Source organism: Corvus brachyrhynchos, unplaced genomic scaffold (assembly GCF_000691975.1).
Source record: "Corvus brachyrhynchos isolate BGI_N302 unplaced genomic scaffold, ASM69197v1 scaffold34, whole genome shotgun sequence".
NCBI classification, from domain to species: Eukaryota; Metazoa; Chordata; class Aves; order Passeriformes; family Corvidae; genus Corvus; species Corvus brachyrhynchos.
In genome coordinates, this window is record NW_008238126.1 from 7,609,217 (window position 1) to 7,629,367 (window position 20,151).

General features: G+C 43.8%; 2 protein-coding genes across 3 annotated transcripts in view; one reads left to right on the plus strand and one right to left on the minus strand.

Annotated features, from left to right (window-relative positions):
- HOOK1 (hook microtubule tethering protein 1) overlaps window positions 1–11,512 on the plus strand; it is a 36,740-nt gene extending 25,228 nt beyond the window's left edge. For both annotated transcript variants that reach the window (XM_017733507.1, XM_017733508.1), the window contains 14 exons: window positions 214–380; window positions 976–1,116; window positions 2,204–2,405; window positions 3,222–3,332; window positions 3,629–3,716; window positions 3,801–3,861; window positions 4,286–4,426; window positions 5,031–5,118; window positions 5,451–5,485; window positions 6,036–6,118; window positions 6,478–6,578; window positions 6,899–7,000; window positions 7,681–7,749; window positions 7,949–11,512. In XM_017733507.1, the coding sequence (XP_017588996.1) occupies window positions 214–380; window positions 976–1,116; window positions 2,204–2,405; window positions 3,222–3,332; window positions 3,629–3,716; window positions 3,801–3,861; window positions 4,286–4,426; window positions 5,031–5,118; window positions 5,451–5,485; window positions 6,036–6,118; window positions 6,478–6,578; window positions 6,899–7,000; window positions 7,681–7,749; window positions 7,949–8,107 (1,548 nt within the window). In that variant the 3' untranslated portion in view covers window positions 8,108–11,512. The remainder of the gene's footprint in view (window positions 1–213; window positions 381–975; window positions 1,117–2,203; window positions 2,406–3,221; window positions 3,333–3,628; window positions 3,717–3,800; window positions 3,862–4,285; window positions 4,427–5,030; window positions 5,119–5,450; window positions 5,486–6,035; window positions 6,119–6,477; window positions 6,579–6,898; window positions 7,001–7,680; window positions 7,750–7,948) is intronic.
- Window positions 11,513–13,744: 2,232 nt separating this feature from the next.
- LOC103615060 (cytochrome P450 2J2) lies at window positions 13,745–19,468 on the minus strand. The gene is made up of 10 exons (XM_008633068.2): window positions 19,307–19,468; window positions 18,638–18,943; window positions 17,960–18,122; window positions 17,669–17,818; window positions 16,986–17,146; window positions 16,410–16,586; window positions 16,015–16,150; window positions 15,633–15,820; window positions 15,055–15,193; window positions 13,745–14,393 (listed from the first exon to the last, which is right to left on the minus strand). The coding sequence occupies exons 2-10, from the start codon at window positions 18,824–18,826 to the stop codon at window positions 14,218–14,220; spliced, it is 1,479 nt and encodes a 492-aa protein (XP_008631290.1). The 5' UTR covers window positions 18,827–18,943; window positions 19,307–19,468; the 3' UTR covers window positions 13,745–14,217.
- Between the last annotated feature and the right edge of the window lie 683 nt (window positions 19,469–20,151).

Sequence of the window (20,151 nt, forward strand, 5' to 3'; positions counted from 1 at the left end):
AAATTTGTCTTTTTATTTAGAGGGACTTTTCCTGTAGTGCTTCATAACTGTCATACACTAAAGCATCTGTATGCTCAAGTGTGCTCTGTAAACTACGTTCTAAAACTTCTAAACGCTCAGCCTTTTTCATAAACTAATTTGGTGATGTATTGCTGTCTTGCCTCAGTTCTTTGGACAGGTCTTACAGTGTTCATGCTGTTTCATTTGTGCTAGGTGGCTGCCCTCCAGGATGAAAAAAACAGCTTGATGTCAGAAAATGAGATTATGAATGACAGACTAGAGCAATTAGATGACTCTCTTGATGATCCAAATACTGTGGTTGCAAAAAAGTATTTCAGTGCACAGTTGCAGCTGGAACAATTGCAAGAAGAAAACTTCAGGTATGAAATTATTTCCCCCAAAAACCTCTCACTTGCCTAATGTACTCTGAAAATTTCTGGTACTCTTTGGGGATTTTCCATCTAAATTTCTTTTGCATTAAAAGCTTTCTAGTGCTGTGTACACATATTTTAAAGACAGTACTTCTATTTAAATAGAAAAAGAATCTGTTGCTTGTTGTAAAAAGTATTAGTTTGTAATTGACACAAGCTTTTAATAGTACCAAAAAGGTGATGGAAGGCAGAAAAATGAGGGCTGAAACGATTTGTGTGTAAACAAAACAAACCCTAACCCCTCCAACACCACCATGTCTCTCTACTGAACTGATTCCTTTCACATATTGGTCTCTCTGTGATCCACATTGGGAAACAAAATCACTTTTCATGTGATTTGTTGATACTGATGTGGTCAATTGGCAGTGTACAATCCATTGTGATTTAACAGGTAGACAACAAAATGTTCCATGTTTGCAGGAACATTTTTCCAGCTACTTAAATCAGTAGTTTCCCTGTTACCTTACTTTAGTAATTCTAGTACTAAATGAAACTGTGCAATAATGATGAGTTCCTAACAAAGGTCCCGGTTTGGATCTGGTAGGCTTGAAGCTGCAAAAGATGATTATCGTGTCCACTGTGAAGATCTAGAAAAACAATTGATTGAGCTGCAGCATAGAAACAATGAACTGACCTCTCTGGCAGAAGAATCAAGAGCCTTGAAGGATGAAAATGACATTCTTAGGTATGTAGCAGGGAGAGCTCCACACACGCATTAGGATTTAATGGCTAAATCCAAGGATTTGTCTTTAACAAGATTTTTTTGAGGTGTTACTTTTGCAGATCTTACCTGCATGAGATCTTTGGCAAAGTAGAGGTGAAGTGCAGACTTCCAGGGAAATGCTCCATTGTTTGACAAGAATAACACATGGAATTTTTCTGTGAAGCAATGACTACAGAACTTAGGCTTCTTCATGTGGGACAGAAAGAGGAAGTTCTCATGTAGAAAAGAATATATACAGCTAGAATTTTAATCTAACTTTGTGTCAGTGTTCTAGGCCAGATTTAGGTTAGTGAGATCCTAACTGAAGATGAAGATGAAACACACAGTAACCTTCAGGAGAATTTAATGTAACATTCCAGCTTGTGTAAACTGTATTCAGTACCAGACCACCCAAGAAATATCCAAAATACAACACAAGTTGTATTGTGAAACTATATTCACAATATATGTGAATCTTCATAAAATAATGTGAATAAAAGAAGAAAAGTGGTTTCAGGTGTTTAACTTAGTGGTTCTTAAATAACATCTGAAGCAAATCCTAGCTATAGATTTTTTCCATTATTTTCTCGTACCAGCTCCTGGTGAGATACGAGTGCAGATAATAAACACAGATATTAATTTTAAATTTATGGTCCCAGTATTTTCTTACCATGTAGATTTTTGTTAATGATTACCTGACAGTTCTTGGTTGTATCTGCCAGTGATCGTTTTCATAGAGCAGTTGTGTTCTAATTCTGTATAATCCCCCAGTGAGAACATACCAGGTACCAGTACTTTGAGATGACTGTCTAGCACAGGATGTTGTGGTGCCACAGAATTCCTTAGGGATATTTGACCCACTAACCCTTGCTGGCATGTGACTGTCAGTCTCACTTGAAGGTTGGCTGATTTCAGTTTTATTAAGCAAGTTTGTGTTGATGATACATTTAAAAATAAAGCAGTGAGATGTAACTGCTGCTAAGCTGTCACATCTCTCTTTGAAAGCAGCCTGTGTCAGCAGAGTTGGAGTTCTGTAATCCTTCCTTCTAATTGCTGCTTATACCTTAAGGGCCACTGCAGACAAGGCAAGCAAGCTGGAGTCAACGGTGGAAGTGTATCGGAAGAAGCTGCAGGATCTGAACGATTTCCGCAGGCAGGTGAAGTCCCTGCAGGAGACCAACATGATGTACATGCACAACACAGTCAGCCTGGAGGATGAGCTCAGGAAAGCCAACGCAGCACGAGCCCAGCTGGAAACCTACAAAAGACAGGTAGTGCAGCACTTGTGTTTGAAAGGTTCATTTTTCCCCAGGTAGCCAGGAACACCTTAACAACCCTGCATTGTCCCTTTGGAATTTCTTATTTGTGAAAACTCCTTCATACCCTGCCATTCCCCCTGTCTGTTAAACTTGCAAGTTTGACTGTAGCTGCCCTCTCAACTGATGTGAGAGTCCGTAGCCTGCACGTTTTTCTTCTTTACTCTGACCTCAAGTAATTTGTGTGCCTGGGAGAGGTTGATCAGCTGTAATTGAGATAATTTATATGGAATCATAGAATGCATTGGGTTGGAAGGGGACCTTGAAGATAATCTCATTCTACAGCCACAGGCAGGGTCACCTTCTAGCTTCCACTATCCCAGGTTGCTCCAAGCCCCATCCAACCTGACCTTGAACACTTCCAGGGGTGGGACACCTACAACTTCCCTTGGCAATCTGTGCCAGGGCCTCACCGCCCTCACAGTAAATAATTTTTTCCTAATACCTAATCTAAACCCATTCTTTTTCCATTTGAACCCATTCCTCCTGTCCTGTCACTATGTGCTTATGTTCTTATATTCTTATCTTTCTTCATGGAAATTAGAAGTTTAATTTTAATTTCTGTAGTAATTTAGAGAGTTAACTGAAAAACCAAAAAAACCAACAAAAACCCCCCAAAACACACAGGCCCCCATCCTATCTCCTCTGCCCTAAGCTTGAGTGATCAACTGTTTTATTTTGCCTGAATTGGGCAGGGGTGACTGTTTTAATATAGCTTTTGGGAGAAGCATCTTGCAGCATTCCTCTGCTAAATAATGTTTTTATGAAAAGGTCCAGGAGCTTCATAACAAACTGTCTGAAGAATCCAAAAGAGCTGATAAGCTGGCGTTTGAAATGAAGCGACTTGAAGAAAAATATGAAGCTTTAATGAAAGAAAAAGAAGTAAGTCCCTTCAAGAGTTTGTTTGAGCACCTCATAAATCTCTCTCAAATCCTCTGCTTGAGGAGAACCTTCCTGGCAGTAGTGCCATCATAGTAGTGAAGTTTAGTGCCCTGTGTGTGTGGATATACATATAAAACATAATATGGAATCATCGAATCATGAAGGTTGGAAAAGATCTCCAAGATCATCAAGACCAACTTAAAATGTGCATGTGTCATTATTACTTCTGATTAACGTTATTTGGTTTTAAAAGTGGTGCAGCCTGATGTAATTCCACCTCAAATGTGTCTTGTTAGAGATTGATAGTGCAGTGTGATGCATTAAGAGAGACAAATGAGGAGCTCCGGTATGCACAGATGCAGCAGGATCACCTGAGTCAAACAGGTACTGCTTTATCTTTAGAGGCTTTTTTATTTGTATTAGAGGTTTCTTTAAGTGTGTTAAATTAAACCCCTCATGTGATTTCAGGTGAATCTCGTTTTAAAAGCCATGAGAATCTTGCTGCTGAAATTCTGCCAGTGGAATATAGGTGAGACGAAAGTTTTCAGGTTGTTTTGGGGTATTCATAGGTGGGGCATGATACTGCCTGTGTGAAAGTTCAGTATTTTCCTCGATATGATTCTTTATCCCACTCCTTGCTTTGCCTCCATGTGGGTGTTAATAATTATTTCCCCATACTGTGATTACTTTGTTTTCTTTCCTAAAGTCATATCAGATTGCTGTATATAAATCTAGGTTTGGAGTGACAATTTAAAATTCTGCTCCTATCTCTTCAAGTTTTCAAACATTTTAAGTTGCCTTTTAATAACAAATAGCATTGTTACCCCAATTATATCATTAAGCAGAACTTGCTTGGCTCCCTTTGAGGCTGGGGGAGTGAACAGGACTATTACTTTCTCCTCTTAGTCACCTTCTTAATTAACAGTGGCTTCTTTTTGTTGTTTTTGATTCAGAGAGATGTTTATCCGGCTGCAGCATGAAAATAAGATGCTCCTACTGAAACAGGAAGGATCAGAAAATGAACGGATTGCAGAGCTCCAGGAACAGCTGGAGCAGAAGCACCGGACAGTGAACGAGCTGGAAACCGAGAAAAGGTGATGGGTGAAACTACAACATTGTTAAAATGCAACAAAAAGTGATCTCTGGAGTTTCAGGGTGACCTGTGCCATGCATCTGTAGTGTAGCACTGTGAGGAACCTTTTCTTTCACCAGTGTAATCATAAATGAAGGATAATGAAGTAAGGAAGAAGGGAGGTGATTTGAATGTGGTGGTGTGAGATGTGGTAGGTAGATCTGTGTGTACCATACCCTGAGGAAGGTGTTGCTTACAGGACACTCTTCTTAGCTGTGAGTGATTCTTGGTAGACCAAGAATGGATGTGAACTCTATTTCTAGAACTTCAGACTCTTAGACCATGGATTTTCTATCAATGAATGCTAAAGCAGTTTACTAGAATATGAAAATTTTTGGTAGTTATGTTTTCTCAAAACTTAAAATGATTACAGGAATTTCATTATAAAGTATTCAAGAAAGTTCCATGTTTGTTTCAGCAGAAGTTCAAGTCAAACTAAAAGCATTTGAAAACAGTTTATTTGTGGCTTAAATCCTGCTCAGTAGACCCTCTGAAAAATTAATGAAACAGAAAAGTCTGCCTGTGAACTATTCAGATGGGCAATAACTGTCTTTTCCTCCTAAAAGGCTCAATGAAGAGCGTATTGGGGGATTACAGCAGCAAATTGAAGATCTGCAAAAGACTCTACAGGAGCAGGGATCCAAGACTGAGGGAGTAAGTGAAACATATTGCCAGTTTTGTCTAAAGTCCTCCAGTGTAGCAGCAAGTCCTTTGTTTAGATGTGCATCTTACTTTTCAGTGTATCTGAAAAGTGACCCTCACAACTGCAGTTCAGTTGAAAAACTCATGTTTTATGTGATTCTTTATGGAGCTGTAACCCTTCTACTTTACTTTAAAAAATCTGTAGTTTTATCATTCAATGGATTTATTTGCTTTGGCTTATTTGGTTGTGCTCTGTATTCTTGGCTGCTTTGTAAGAGCCCTTGAATGTTGCATGGTTATGAAATACTGAAATGTAACTGAATTTTAACTCTCTCCTTTCACAGTCCAGCAACCTGAAGCAGAAACTGGCAGCACACATGTAAGTAAGGCACATGCATCCACAATAGCTGGTTTACACAACATAGAGCACAGGAACTGCTTAAATCATGGTAGAGATGTCTTGTTTTTCTAAGCCATTGATTTGAGAATTATGCATAAAGTGAGTTAAATATTGGTGTTGTAGTTTTGTTTACGCTGACCATGATGATCTTGTAATACCAGTACCACTTCACTGTCTGTCTCTTCACCACCATCAGCATTTTAACTGTTTTGATTCTACAACAGGCTGCTAAAACCATCACTCGGAGTGTATTCCACTCTTCTGAAACATTCCCAATCCTTTCAGCAGATGTAGTTCTTGCTAAGATGATGCTGGAGGGGCTTAATTGTTCATTTTCCTGGTTTTAACTACGGAAGGATCAATTCAGAAGTCACAACTTCTACGATACTAGTATTTCTATTCAAACCCTGAAGAATTGCTAGAGCTTAAAATAGTTATTTTAATACTTCTGTCAGGAGGTTTAAGCTTTCAGCTGTCAAACCTGGAATTATTTGTGAGCTTAATACGTAGCCCAAATTTTCATTCATAGGGAAAAGTTGAACGAGGTTCATGATGAGTTACAGAAGAAAGAGGCTGATCTTGCAGAGCTCCAGCCTGATGACAGTCAGAACCGTGAGTTGTTTTTTGGTATTTTTTTCATTAGACTGTGTTAAGTTTTTTCTGAAATTATTCCCATATCCACTGGACTATAGGATGCTTGTCTGGATGAGGCTTTCTGCTGCAGCTTAGCTTTAAATCTGAACTGGGGGGTGTGAAGGGAGAGGATCCTGGGGGAGATGAGGTTTGTTGAACAGTGCTCTGCAAAATGGGATTTCAGGGTCAGGTGGGACAACTGAAACAAAAATAAGAACTTAAGCCTTCTAGCTTCTACATAGTTCTCTGTTTGGGGGCTGGTGAAATCAAGAGAACACAGAAGCCTTGAAAAACCAGTTTCTATTTTGTATGTCTTTGTTGATAATTTCTGTAAACAGCCCAGAAGATCGGAGAGCTGGAAGCAGCTTTACGAAAAAAAGATGAGGATATGAAAGCAATGGAAGAAAGATATAAAATGTACCTTGAAAAAGCAAGGAATGTGAGTGGCACGTTTCTGAACATATGCATTCCTCCCTCATAAATTGTTAAACAAATTGAGTGTCTGTGTCCCCACCTCCCAATTAAACTTAGTAGCTACATGTTGCATTTTTAGTCAGATTGTTCAACTGCAGTCAATTAAGTCTGAGAGAATAAATAGGGTTTAGGCTGAGCATGAGGTGCAGTAAGCATTCCTTTGTATCCTTTGCTCTCTGTTGTACAGTGGAACAGCCTGTTCTGACATTCCTCCTGTCAGCAGATGAGATGGAGAGCTGTTGAGAATCAAACTGACTTGTAATGCTCTTCTTTTGCCTTGTCCAGGTGATAAAAACCTTAGACCCCAAGCTAAATCCAGCATCAGCAGAAATTATGTTGCTCAGAAAACAGATAATGGAAAAAGACAAAAGAATTGAAGCACTAGAGGTAAAAGTCTTACATATATTTAATAACAACTTCTAATATGCTCTGTTTCTGATATTAGGCATTCAAGGTATTGTTTCCTAGTGATTCAGTAAAATCTGCTTGGCTGAAATTCTGAATGGATTGTTGACAGTAGTCCAAATATCAAAAGAGTTGGGGAAATGCATTCAGTTTCACAGCAATATTGCAGGGACTAGTTAGAATAGTTGCCTCAGCAAATACAGAACTCCTCAACATGATTCAGTAGGCTGATAGGTCTGACTGTATAAATGCTGTGGCCTCACATTTCTTTTATGTAATGTGTACTAGGGAAGTACATTATATAATAGCAATTAGTCAGTCACTGGAGGTACATTCTTTTCAGGTGAAAAATTACTGAATTATTCATAGATTTTCTGATACACAGCAGACCTCTTGTGCATTTCCCCACACAAACCCTCAGAGTACATTTCCAAGTTCCGTTTGTGTTTCTAACCGCAACTTGTGTAGTTCAGCCTCTTCTTAAAGCAGGCTGATATTTACCTCTCAGTCTTTTATGAAAGTATTTTTGTTTATACATCTAGGCTTTGTAGTTACTTTGTGTATTGAAGCATTTCTGCTGCCTGTGTTTATTTCCCTCAGTGGACTGCAGTAAGTCTATGCACCTAAAATTTGTGTTTTCACTGAGCTTCGTCTCTTTGCAGAATGAATTCAAAATGGCTAAGCTACGTGACTATGAGGAAAAGCTGATTGTAACTGCATGGTATAACAAGGTGGGTCAAAAAGTCACTTATTGGTATTTCAGAAATCAGAAAAACATATTTTGCTCCATGTGCCAGTTAAATCTTAGTTAGTCGAAGAAATACAGCAGAAAAAAATTCTGTGTGCATACTAAGTAAGCATGAGCGAGATGGGTAATTTTTTTTCTTCTGTTTTTGCTGTTGTTCAAGTTGTAGTTTAACTCCTTTGCAGAGCCTGACCCTGCAGAAGCTGGGCATGGAAGCCAGGCTGGTTGGCAGCAGTGGCAGCTGCGGGGCCGGGCCCGGCCGCTCGTTCCTGGCGCAGCAGCGGCACGTCACCAACACCAGGAGGAACCTCACTGTTAAAGTACCAGGTGCAACATCTGATTAAACACGAGGGCATGAGGAAAACTCACATGCTAAAGTGTCCTTAAATGTTTTATACCTTCCACTTTACCTACTTGATGAAAGAGGAGGTTAGAATGGTGGGCAGCTGCAAATTCCAACCTCAGAACCTGTCAGGAAGGGATTAAGGTGATCAGCCAGAAGGTAGCACGTAGTTTTCCAAGTAGATTTAATAACTGCAGCATGTACAAGCACAACTTAAAAGATTTATATTTGCCTTCAGATTATATTGTAAATATGAAATTTGGCACTATATATTTAAAAGTTTATTTAAATGGGTTTGGGCTAGAAAGTTGACTTTTTTAATGGAAAGATGTTATGCAAAGGTGTACTTCAGGAAACTGGCAATATTGGGCATTTTTGCTGGGCTCTTCTGAAAATAGATCTAAAAGATTGATAGCATCTTTAAAAAAAAAGACTTTTATAGAATAGAAACTACAATTTTAAAAGCAAGAAAATACTTGCATTTATAGAAGAAGAAAATAAAGGTATAGTACCAGTTGTTATGTAACAGAAGACAGGATTTGTTTTGTGAGAAGCAGAATTGCTCAGTTTATTAAAAAAAAAAAAAGCAAAGCTTAAGTTTGTGCATATATACACTGAGGAAAACCTGTCTTCAAGATTTGAATTCACTTAAGCCAAAAAGCTTGTCTTTTCCTGGGTAAGAAAAAAGCTATTATATTAACTCAAAAGTCTGGGCTATATTTTAAAAGTCTGGCATATTGGTACACTGCATTTATTTGCAGAAAGGGGATTACGTGGGAAGGAGCCCCATTTATTTCAACCTATTTATACAACCCTGTGCATGGAAATTGCATTTCCTCTTTTTTAATTGTAGTTTCACTTGGGTTATTCTGAGCTAGCTGTGCTAGGCAGAGGAATGAGAGATGGCTTTGGCAATTACTGGCAGCAGAGATTGATTGTTGGCAGGGAGAAAAGTGCATAAACTATAATAGTTTGATAGAAGATGAAATGGGGGTTGATACCTGAAATCTGTGTGCAGGAAGTTGCTGTCTTTCACAAAATTTGCGACTTTATTTCCCAAATGTCTTACTTTTGTTTTTAATTGTATTTTTAAGAAACCTGTTAAAGTCTGTTCTTTGCAAGTGGTCTAGGAAAAGATCATTATACCCATAGTTAAATAAAATAAAATTGCAGCAGCCCTTAAAATGAAATGAATACACTCAAATTAAGTATTTGAGGGTGCTGTACCAAACCACCATCTAATATAAAATTCAGCTACATGTGAGAATGAAAACCCACCTGTCTCACCTTTAAGGCTATCTTTGATTTGAGACCAGGGTTCAGCTTTACAGAATTTTTAGCTTTTGAATTGTGACATTTGGATAGTCTGTTGTTTTGTCTGCCCCTTACTGTAGCTTGTCCGTTGATTTCTTGCTTCCCCAACATCTTAAATTTTTAATTGGCCATTGCATGTAATGCCAGAGAAAAGGCAAGTATTCATTTTTGATACTTAGGGTCGCTTCTTAGTTGTGGTGGTTGTTTTACAGTGCTGTGTGTATGAATAGGCATTCAGCAGATCTCCTCCTTCAAAAGGCGTTGGTTAAAAGCCAGTCTCATGCAAGTGTGGCATGAGCCAGACACATGGCTGTAGGAGAGTTGTCTGTGGTGGCATTCTTCAGGACTCTCTGCTTCTTTGGACTACCTCGTGGGGTTTGAGGTCTGTTACTGCTGCAGTGGTGCTGGTGGAGTTGGTGTTTTTACGGTACGGTTGCATATTTAATCCGCCAGTGCTGTGGGTGGGAGGTGGGGGTGAGCAGCGGAGCAGGAGATTAAGTCTGAGCAAGATGCTTCCATTCCTAAAATCTGGTACTTGGTGTGTTCTAGTGAAACGTGGAACTGTCTCTGATAGTGTTGAGTGGGTCTCTTAACCCTCATTCTTTGCAGCATGGAAACTTTCATGGATGTCCTTCAAATGCTCATGTAGTTGGTAGGCTTGATTTGTTGTACTTCTCACAGTAGTGGAGCTGTGTCAGTAGTCTGTCAGGTGCTGAATAGTGACAAACTTGGGGCAAATGTCTTTGACTTACACTTCTCAAAACTGCAGACCGTGGGACCAAAAATAACCAAGAACCTCCCTATCATTTAATTGGAAGTTTGTCTTCTGACTAGTGATGGAAGAATTTAAATTCTGAACTACAGGCAGGGACCAGCCTTTTTCAGGGCCCAGTTGTCCCCAGTAATCATGTTGGGGTTGCCAAAATGAATCTAGTTTTCAGGTATTGGACGAAATGTTGCTTATTTGAGACTTTTCCAGACTGTTAAGAGTGAAGCCTGTGAATATCACTCAAAGGTTTCTTTGGGACTGAGAACCTGTTTAAAAGCAGCTGGTCTACGGCTGGTTAAACCTGGGTTCCATCCTGTGAACAAGGACCTGATGTGTAGAAATAAATACTGGATTATAAGCCATGGTGTTGTATTCACTTCAGCTCGTCTGGCTGTGCAGGAAGGACCATCAGATCAGGATCATTTTAATGTTTGCTTCACTTGTGTCAAACCAAAAAGCTGCTAAAAACACTGCTGTGTTACAGCTGAGTTGTGTCCAACACGTAGCAGCAGAGCTCTGTGAATCCATGTCCTTTGATGCACCACTGCTGAGGCAGGAGGAACAAAGAGGCCCCTTGACTCTCCTGCAGGATGAATTTGCACCATCCCATCAGCGCCGTTCAGAGCAGACTCAAATATGAGGTGAAACCACTGAATACTGCTGAAGTTACACAGCATTATTAGTAATTCAGCCAGTTTCCAGTAAAACGGGTAATGTAGATCCAAAGAAACAATAAATATGGTCTGATTGACATATCATTTGTTAAATATTTTTTATATAAGATTAATTACTATGGAAGAGAAGTGTTTTATAGCAATAATACAAAATATGGACTAGTAGGTTCTTTTACTCAAGATGGGTCAGGCAGCAGTTTTGAGAAGATTCTTTTGCAACAACCTTATTATATAGTGGATTAAGAAACATTCACTGAAAATAAATTTTCACCTGATTTTTTTGTTCATTAAAATATATATATGGGTATTCTATTTTCTATGATACACACTTACTTGGAAATAAGTAATATAAGCAATACTGATGTTCTATTTAGGTAGCCATAAATAGTTTAGAAATTAGAATATAAAAACAATTGTTTAGGAGTTGGTAATGTCTAGTACAGTAATTTTCTTACTTGTTTCTTTTTCCCCTTCCCCTAAAACTGGAGTTAAGGTTTTCAGTGTATTGGTGTCTACATCTTCTCTTTAAAACAAATGTAAACACTGTGTTGCATAGAACTCGAAAAATTGCACTAATTTTTAAACTTTTGGTTTTATTTTTTTCTTTGGGAAAAATTCTTTTATATTCACATAAAGATTTTTAAAATTAGTTTTTTGGTGTCTTTATTCCAAGCAATGTATTTAATGGTCCTGAGATGCTGTTTCTGGGCAATGCATTACCTGGTTCTACGTGTTGGTACATTTGCACCATCTAAAATGTCCTGTTTCAGGATAAAGATGTATTATAATGGGGGTATGGATGTAATGAGTTGTGCTGTTCTTCTCTGCTGTTTCCCAAAGCTGCTTCCCTCTGCTTGGCCCACAGACAGTTGTCTCAGAGCTGGGCACGGGGCCTTGTGAAGTGAAAAGATTAAACCCCTCTACAGATGAGCTGTGAAGTGACCCTGTCAGTAATTATTGCTGCTGAGGTAGGTGAGGGTCTCTGCCTGTCTTCAGCCCCACCTCCGAGGACACAGGGGACAGGTACAGCTCTAAATCACTCTGCTTGCTTTTATTTGGAAAAGAAAACTGCCTGCCCTGTCTAGGCTGCTCTGCAGGTGATTGATGTGCTCCATTCTTAGCCTCATTGTCAGCTCTCTTGTTCCCTGAGCACTACCGCCAACCCAGAAGTGATGTTGGGAAAGGGCAGGCAGCCTTCAGCCCTCCAGAGCGAAGATCTGAGGATGAGGGGCTGCGTTGATTCCTCAGCATGGGAGGGCCTGTCCCAGAGAGTGTGAAGGCATTATGGAAGAACTGTTTTTCCTGCTTTCTGAGGCTGGACATAAAAGCAGTTTCAGACACTGAACACCAAAACCTGCAGGTGTGTGAGGGAGAAGGGAAGGGAAGAGGTGCTCAGCTGTGCAGGAAGCCTTAACCAAGCTGCAGGATGTGTTCAGCCCTGACCCTGTTTGTATGCAGCTTTCTGGGAGCTCCTGAAGAGCCAGGCACTGCAGCAGGAGGTTTGTGGAGGGGTGTCCCTGGAAGAGAAGTGCAGGATGAAAGCCCTGAGTGAAAAGGAAAGGAGGAGCTGAGGTCGGTCACATATGGGAGATGTTTTGGGGGGGGGCAAAATACTCAAGAAGCTTGTGAAATGCATTCTTTTTTTGGAATTTAACTAACCTAGCAGAGGCCTAGAGAGGAAGCTTTTGGATAGAGCAGCAGCTTGGGAAAGGAAATGGGAATCTGAGCAGAGCACTGGGGGACAAAGTACCACAAAACAGTCAGATGACACCTGTGAACTGGACATGTTTTGGGAGTAATGCTGCACACAGCAGAAACTCGTCACTGCTCCCCTCCCCTGTTCCCAGTCAATTCCAGGCATGCAGCCTTCCCCTTCAGCTTCTCTCAGGAAAGGAAAAGAAAGGGTATCAGGTCTAGAAAGTCAAATGACTTTCTTGTTTCTGCTGGAAAGGGGAGGTGTGGGAGCCCGTGCCAGCAGCAGGTTGGATGGCAGCTGGCATGAGGAGAAGGAGGGTTGGGGGGCGGGGGCTGACCAGGTTCTCACTAGGAATGGGATGAGACAAGTCTGCATTTTATAAATGGGCTGGTTTGTGTCCCACCATGTGTCCTCTTTTCTCCACCTTATGGATGTGTGAAACAGCCTCAAGTACCAGAAACACCTATCTCAGTCCAAACTCTTGTTTCCACTGGCACAGAACACCAGAGGAGGTGGCAGAACCCCCCACCCAGCCCGGTGCTGAAGGAGCTTTGTCAGAAGCTGTGTTCACCTGGGAGAAATTTGCTTCCTCTAGGAACATCCAGGGAAAATTGAAAATGAAAAGATTGCTCTCTGATCATTTCCTCAGCAGGAGAGCAGGAGCTGGAGGTGTGTGTTCCTGGTGTTGTGCTGATTTCCTGAGGCAGCCCCCATCCTGCTCCTGGGAGCTGCAGCTTCAACGGGGTCCTCTGGTGCAGCTGTTTCCCAGTTCAGTGCATTTCCTGGTGTTAACCATTGGTTGCCTATCTTGGGCTAGTTTCGCTGTGTAGGTGATGGTTTAAAATAGTAATTTGTTGCTGTTATTTTCAAAGGCACTCTTTACCTCATGAGACTGTTGTGCAGCTTAACCATGTCATGTGTTGCTGGAGCTCACCCCGCTGCCCCTGGACACACCAGTCACTCCGTGATGCTGGGCAGGTAAACAGGGAGGATTTTGCATATTGTAATTCTAGTTGTGCTGTCAGGATCATTTTTTCCATCACTTCTGTAGGAATTGCCTTTGCTTTTACAGTGCCAGCCTCCTGCAGTGCTGCAGCACTGCAGGGGCAGAAACACAAGGCCCACAGCCAGTGCCAGACATGACCTGTGTTGGTCTTCACTTTGCAGAACACTTCATGACAAAAGTGTTTTGGTAAAGATTTATTGATGCATGGGACAGGTTTTATAGAGTGACATTTTTTTAGAGGAGTACATACTAAGGAAATGTCAAATTAATACTGGTGTTAATGTTATAAAACAAAGGCTGATATTGCCCTTCCACTGTACCCAGCCACAGCCTCAACAGTGCAGTCTCTAAAGTATCCCTCATTTTGCCAAGGTGAACCATGGCCATCCATCATAAAATTAGGAAAGCCCTAAGCCTCTCATTCATTTACAGTGCCATAGGGCAAGCCTAAAAATGCCCTGGTAGCTCCCAGACTGATCACCTGATCACATTATCACAGGATACAGGGTGCAAGGTCTACTTGCAATAGAAATGATTTTGCAATTGCTTTGAAAGAAAGAAACCCCCTAGCCTCCCCCTGGAGCTGTCAAGAGCTTGTTTTCAGCACTCTTCACAGAGGATTTTCCATGTGAGGATGGTGGCCAAGGCTTCCCTACCGAGGCACAGCACAGATCTTGTAGGGCTGTGGGGCCATTGCAATGCCTATCATGGGCTGGAGGCTGAGCTTGGTGTCTGGGGGTACCTGGAAGGTGAATTTCTGGAGCAGGGATGTGAAGAAGAGGAAGAGCTCAGCACGGGCCAGCACCTCTCCCAGGCAGGCACGCTTTCCTGCGGAGACAGCAACCCACGACATCCTCAGACTCTGCTTTTGCTGCTGAAAATGCTCTGCCCGCCCTTAGGACCACGGTCTAGCTGTGTTATCCCATTCCTGGATGAGTTTTGCAACCCAAACCAAGCTTCCCAGTAACGACTTTGGCATTACAGTATGGTCTGCCCCCCAAATTGCATGACTTTGTGAGGACAATTCACACGCACACACACAGCCTGGACCATGCCCATGCTGGGAGAGCTCACCAAAGAGGGCTACCAGAGGAGTTGTGTGATGCTGGTGGAAACAGGTGCTGAAAGCAACTTCCCCAGGGAAAGCTGCTGGCTGGGGAACCCTGTTGTGGCAGCAGTGAGGCCCCTGGTGAGCTCAGCCATGTGGGAGCAGGAGCACGGAGCACTGCTGTTGCCTCGGTGAAGGTGTTCCTAAGGTCTCTGGAATTTACATGGTTTTTTATTCATCCTCATTTCTCTTTTGTGAGTGTGAAGAGAGACAAGAAAGAGCCCCAAGTGTGGCTGTGGTACTTGGGGCAGGCCATGGGAGCAGTTTGGGCAAAACGTCCCAGGGTGTATCTGCCCTTTCCATTGCTATTTTCCTCTCTTGTCTCCACCCTGCAGTTGGAAACTCAAGCCCACATGTGCACCACAAGTCAGCGAGTCTTACCCACAGAAAATGGTATAAAATATTCTTTTTTACAGAACTTCCCATCCTTCAGAAAATGCTCGGGGTTAAAAGCATCAGGGGTTTCCCACTCACTCTTGTCAAACAGCAGAGAGGTTAAATTTGTCATTACAATAGTGCCCTAAGAGGAAAAAAAAGAAAAATAAATCACACTTTCTCTAGCACTGACAGCAAGAGGGGCAGTTTTATCTTCCAGTCTCCTCTCCAGGAAGAACATCCACAGTCAAATCCTACCAAAATTATTTGTGCCATACCCCACTGCACGCCCAGATCTTTCTACTTCTTGTCTGTTTGGAGGTGTGGTTATATAACTGCATTTTTCCCTCATCAGCATTGTTTTTATCTGTTGTAAACTTGGGTCAAAGTTCTGTAAGAGCTGGGATCTGTGCCTCAAAGGCATGTGTGGGGGTGTGGCACCATTCAGGGAACTGGAGAACATTGTTTGGATAGCAAAGTGAACTCTGGGCAGGGACACTGTCTGCACAGGAGGGACCTGGCCTGGCACACTGTGCCTTGGGGAGCTGGGAGTCTCCCTGGAGTCCCAGCGCTCCGGAATTTACCTTTGGGATGTAGTAGCCATCCAAGTGGGTATCCTCTGATGCCATTCTTGGCACGTTGAAAGGGATAACGTTGCCTTTCCTCTGCACTTCATGGATGACAGCGTTGGTGTAGTGCAGGTTGTTCCTGTCCTCCAGGGCTGGTGGCCGTGCCTGGCCGATGACTGCATCGATCTCGGCTTGCACCCGGGCTGGGGGGAAAGACCAGGAATCAGCCCAGGGAGCAACCCGCGGAACATTACAAGGCTATTGCTGTAAGGGTCCACCAAGGGACCTGGGCCACTGTTTACACCTCTTATGCAAGTGTGGGGACATTCCCAGCTGCTCTCTCACAAAGCTGTGACACAGAAAAGCAAGGGAAAACACTGAGTTTTCTTAACTGTACCTTGAATTTCTGGATACGTGGCCATAAACAGCAAAGCCCAGCGGAGGGTTGAGGACGTGGTCTCGGTCCCGGCTACCAGCAGGTCGAGTGTGCAGGCCGTGAGATGTTCCTCCTGGAAGGTGTCACTGCCGTTGTCCTTCATGAGAGGATGTGTTAGTGCCACAGGAACAGTGAGGGTGTCCTGGCACCAGGCTTGGTCCAGACCCCCGCAAGGATTTTGGTAGAAACTGCTGACCCCCCTGCATCCCCATCCTGCTGGTGGTGGCCTGAACCTGGTATCTGTCCTGAGCTCATAAGAGGCCACACAGGCAACTCAGATGGAGAATCTGGGCTCATTTCCCATCCTTTCTGATGGCTAAGCCCCGCCCCAGTAGGGTTTTCTCCCCATTGCTGACCTTGGAAATCTCCAGCAGGTAGCTGTCGATGTAGTCTCGGCACTCCGAGGGGTTCCAGTCCTCCTTGTGTTTGTTGATCTGCTCTTGCATAAATTTTTTCAACACCCTCCAGTTTTTAAAAATGGTTTGGTGGGCTCCAGGTAAGTACTTCATTATAGATGGGAAGTTGTTATACAGCTTTGAACACAGAAGGAGAACAACAAATTGAATAAATGACTTTAAAAAACTCTTCTGGCATCAAAACTTGGAGTCTGCAATTGCACTTGCTGAATTTCTGGACCTGGTGGAAATAGCTCAGGTCCAGAAGAGTAGAATTCTCATTATGGAGTAACTTGTGTGTTACTCAGTGTTTCAGCAGACAAGCTGACAATCAGTGGGCAGGAAAAGTGATTTTGGGTGAGAGAGAGCAGCGTGAGTATGGCACAACTTGAACTGAAAGCAGAAAGAAATTACAGGCAAATCTATCCTGTGCAAAGGAACGTGGAATGACAGGTTTGGTGATGACAGCACTGTGACTTTTGAGGCTGACTCCAGAGACGAAACCGTGGCCCTGCGTTGGTGGGAGGAGGGCTGTACCTGGCTCGTGATGGCTCCATGGAGGACAATCGTGTCGTACATCAGCTTCAGCAGCCTTTGGAAGTCCTCATCGTGATATTCAAACCGATTGCCAAAGATGAGGGAGCAGATGACGTTTGAAATAGCATTAGTGACTTTAAACTGAGGGTTGAAAGGATTCCCTGGAGAAGAAAAAGATCAGTTCTCTTCCATTCTTCTCAGAAAAGAAGAAAACAGACGTCAGAGGTAAAATAGTCACGAAATACGAATGAAATGAGTGGCCCCTCATGGGCACTGTCCTATGTCAGTGCCTTCCTGGGGTGCCTGGCTGACCCCATGAGCTGGCCAAGCTTGGCAGGGCAACCCCAGTGGTCCCAGTTCAATCAGATTATGGAGATGTTTGTTTACTTTGGAAATCAAAGTCTGCAGGATGTCATTCGAATTCATTGGAAATATCAGCGTTTATGCACACATGGTATATCCCAGAGAGGAGTAGGCTGAAGGTGGGCTATGAATAATGCAGTGGGTGTTGCCTGGCTGCGTTCCCCAACCAGCTGGAAGGCAAAGCACCTGTAGAAAGGAGCAGGGATGCTGGCAGGGTTGTAGCATCCCTTGCAAGGTGGGGTATTTCTCAGCAGGCAGTGAAATTATAACAGGCCCTAGCAGTTCCTGCCTTCACAGCTGATGAGGGCTGTGGCACTCACCCTGCTCATCCCTAAATGCATCCACGAGGTATTGGCACTCCTCCTGGATGCGCTCCTCCAGGCTCCTCTTCCCCAAGCCGAAGTTTCGGAGTGTGGTCAGGGTGAACCTCCTCTGTGCCTTCCACAGGTGCCCGGTGGAGGAGATCAGTCCTGGCAGGAACACCCCCTGTGAGCCAGGGCTGATCCCCTATCGAGGGAGAAAAGCTCCAGGGCTCTGCCCTCTCTCCACTCTCCAGTTGTCTCAGACCTCTGCAGGGTCAAGGCTTGGCTCTTACTTGAGGGATAACTCACCCATCTTGCTGAAGATCTCCTCGTCGAGAGGAAGATCAGGGCGGTCCATGAACTTTTCCCCTTGGTTCACAAGCACTTCCTTCACCAGCCGCATCCCACTTACCATCACTAACTTCATGCTGCCCATATGCATGCCAAAGATGTCACCGTGTCTTTTAGTCACCTGGGAGGGGACATGAATAAAAGGGGTTTCATTTGCAATGAAATGTGCCTGGTGAGACTGGGACGGCCCTGTCACGGGACTTGGGTGAAAATATGGGAAGAGTGGGAGGGGAAACAGAATGTGTGCACTCTGCCTGAGGGCGCAGACTTTTTTCTTTCCTCTTTTCCTGAATCGGTGATCCGGAGTTGGTGTTAATTTGCCATAAATTCAGTAAGCCTCACCAGGTTTGATTTTTCAGTCCTATGTTTTTCCAGTTTTTGTTTCACCCCATCCCAGCCCCAACTCAGACCTACAGGGTTCATACATCTGTGACTGCACCTGTGGTATCATGTTGTGACCTTTGCCCACAGGATCACTCCACACATCACCCTCCTTGTACTCAGGTAAGTGTTATCAATGAGGGCAAACCTCCTGCCTGCCTTCGGGTGTTTGGGTTATCCCCTTCCCTGCATGGCCAGAGATGTGTAGCTGCAATCCCTCCATCCCTTCCCCACACTGCCCACCCACCTACATACCCTCTTCACTGAGGCCACGGGATCTTTGAAGTTTACAAGGTAGAGGTGCCCCAAAAAGGGAAGGCGGAAGGGGGTGGGAGGGAAGTTCTTTGGAGTTCTGTTCTTCATGTAGTCAGTGATGAGCAGGAAGACAAGGAGAAAGATGAGGAATGTCTGGAGGGAGATGCTGTCCCAGGGGAAGTGCAGCATGGCTGGATGGTGGGGCTCTGCAGGGATGTGTCCCACAGCAGGTCAGAGCAGGTAGAGCTCACAGGGCACCACTGAGGCCCCCAGGGCCAGGGGAAGATGGATGATACGCTGGCACAGCTGTGGGTGCAAACACAGGACAGCATGGAGTGGCTTTTGCTGGCCTGGTCTAGAGGCTGTGTTCAGACTCCTGCTTTCCCAGCTTTCAGCAGCAATTAAAACCCTTCTTGATTAAACTGAAAGATTTCCTCTGATCTGATTTAAAAAAAAACCCCACCATAAATCAGAACACCCCCAGCTTCCCCTTTCCCCTCCAGCCTCCCCTCAGTACTTTACTAAACCCTAGTGCTCCATGCCCTTGTCTAAAGGACAGAAATGAGCTTTGTGGAATTGAGATCAAAACCTTCTGGCAGCTTCACTGTGCTGTTCCCACAAGCCCATCTCCTGGGATGAACCCTGCTCTCTCCCCCCCGGTGCCCTCACCGTGCTTTTCAGTGTCGGCTTCTCAGCGCCAGGGAGGCTCCAGCTGCTCCGAGAGCCTTGTGCTTTCCTTGTTTACAGCAGCTCGCTCGCTGGTATGAGGAGTCCTGGGCCAAGCCCCAGGTCTCTGGGGACATCCGAGATAAGGTTGCACAAACCTTTCACAAACCCTCTGACTCAGTTTTGTGTTTCTGTGTGCCTGGTGACGTGGGCTGGGAGTAAACAGCTGTCCCGGAACTCAGCGCTTCCGAAGCACCGTCATTTTCTGATCTCCACCAGACGGGTGCAGGCAGAACAGCTTGCTCTGGCCATGCCTTGAGCCCTCCAGCCACCCCTTCCCACTTACCTTGTCCTTCACCACAGGTTACGACCCAAAGCCCCTCAGAGCTCAGGCAGGTGCTGAGAAGCTGATGCAGATGCCCAGCTCTGCAGGCTGGAGCCCTTCAGTGGTAGCTGGCAGCAGAATGTGCCGCATTTTCCCACCCAGGAGCAGCTTTGGGTTAGAGTGGTGTTCACACACACAGATCACATGGAATTTTGATGTGTATGTTGTGTTTTACTGTGAAAGGAGCAGGGAGCAGCAGCACTTTGCCCTTGCACCACGTGGCTCTGCTACAGCCCTTTGTGGTCATCAGCTGCCACCTCCTGCTCTGGGGATGTTTTGGGTTCCTTTTCTCTCTTTTGGAGGCGTCAGTTGTGGCTGTTGGGATTGTCCAGTGCTGATGACAGGGCACAGAGGTGCAGCAGAGCCACTGGAGTGATGCCATACACATGCTCTCCTTGGGAAGCTGGAGAAGTCAAATCTCTGTTTTATTGTGGAATTTAAAGGGGAAAAACCTGTTTTTGAG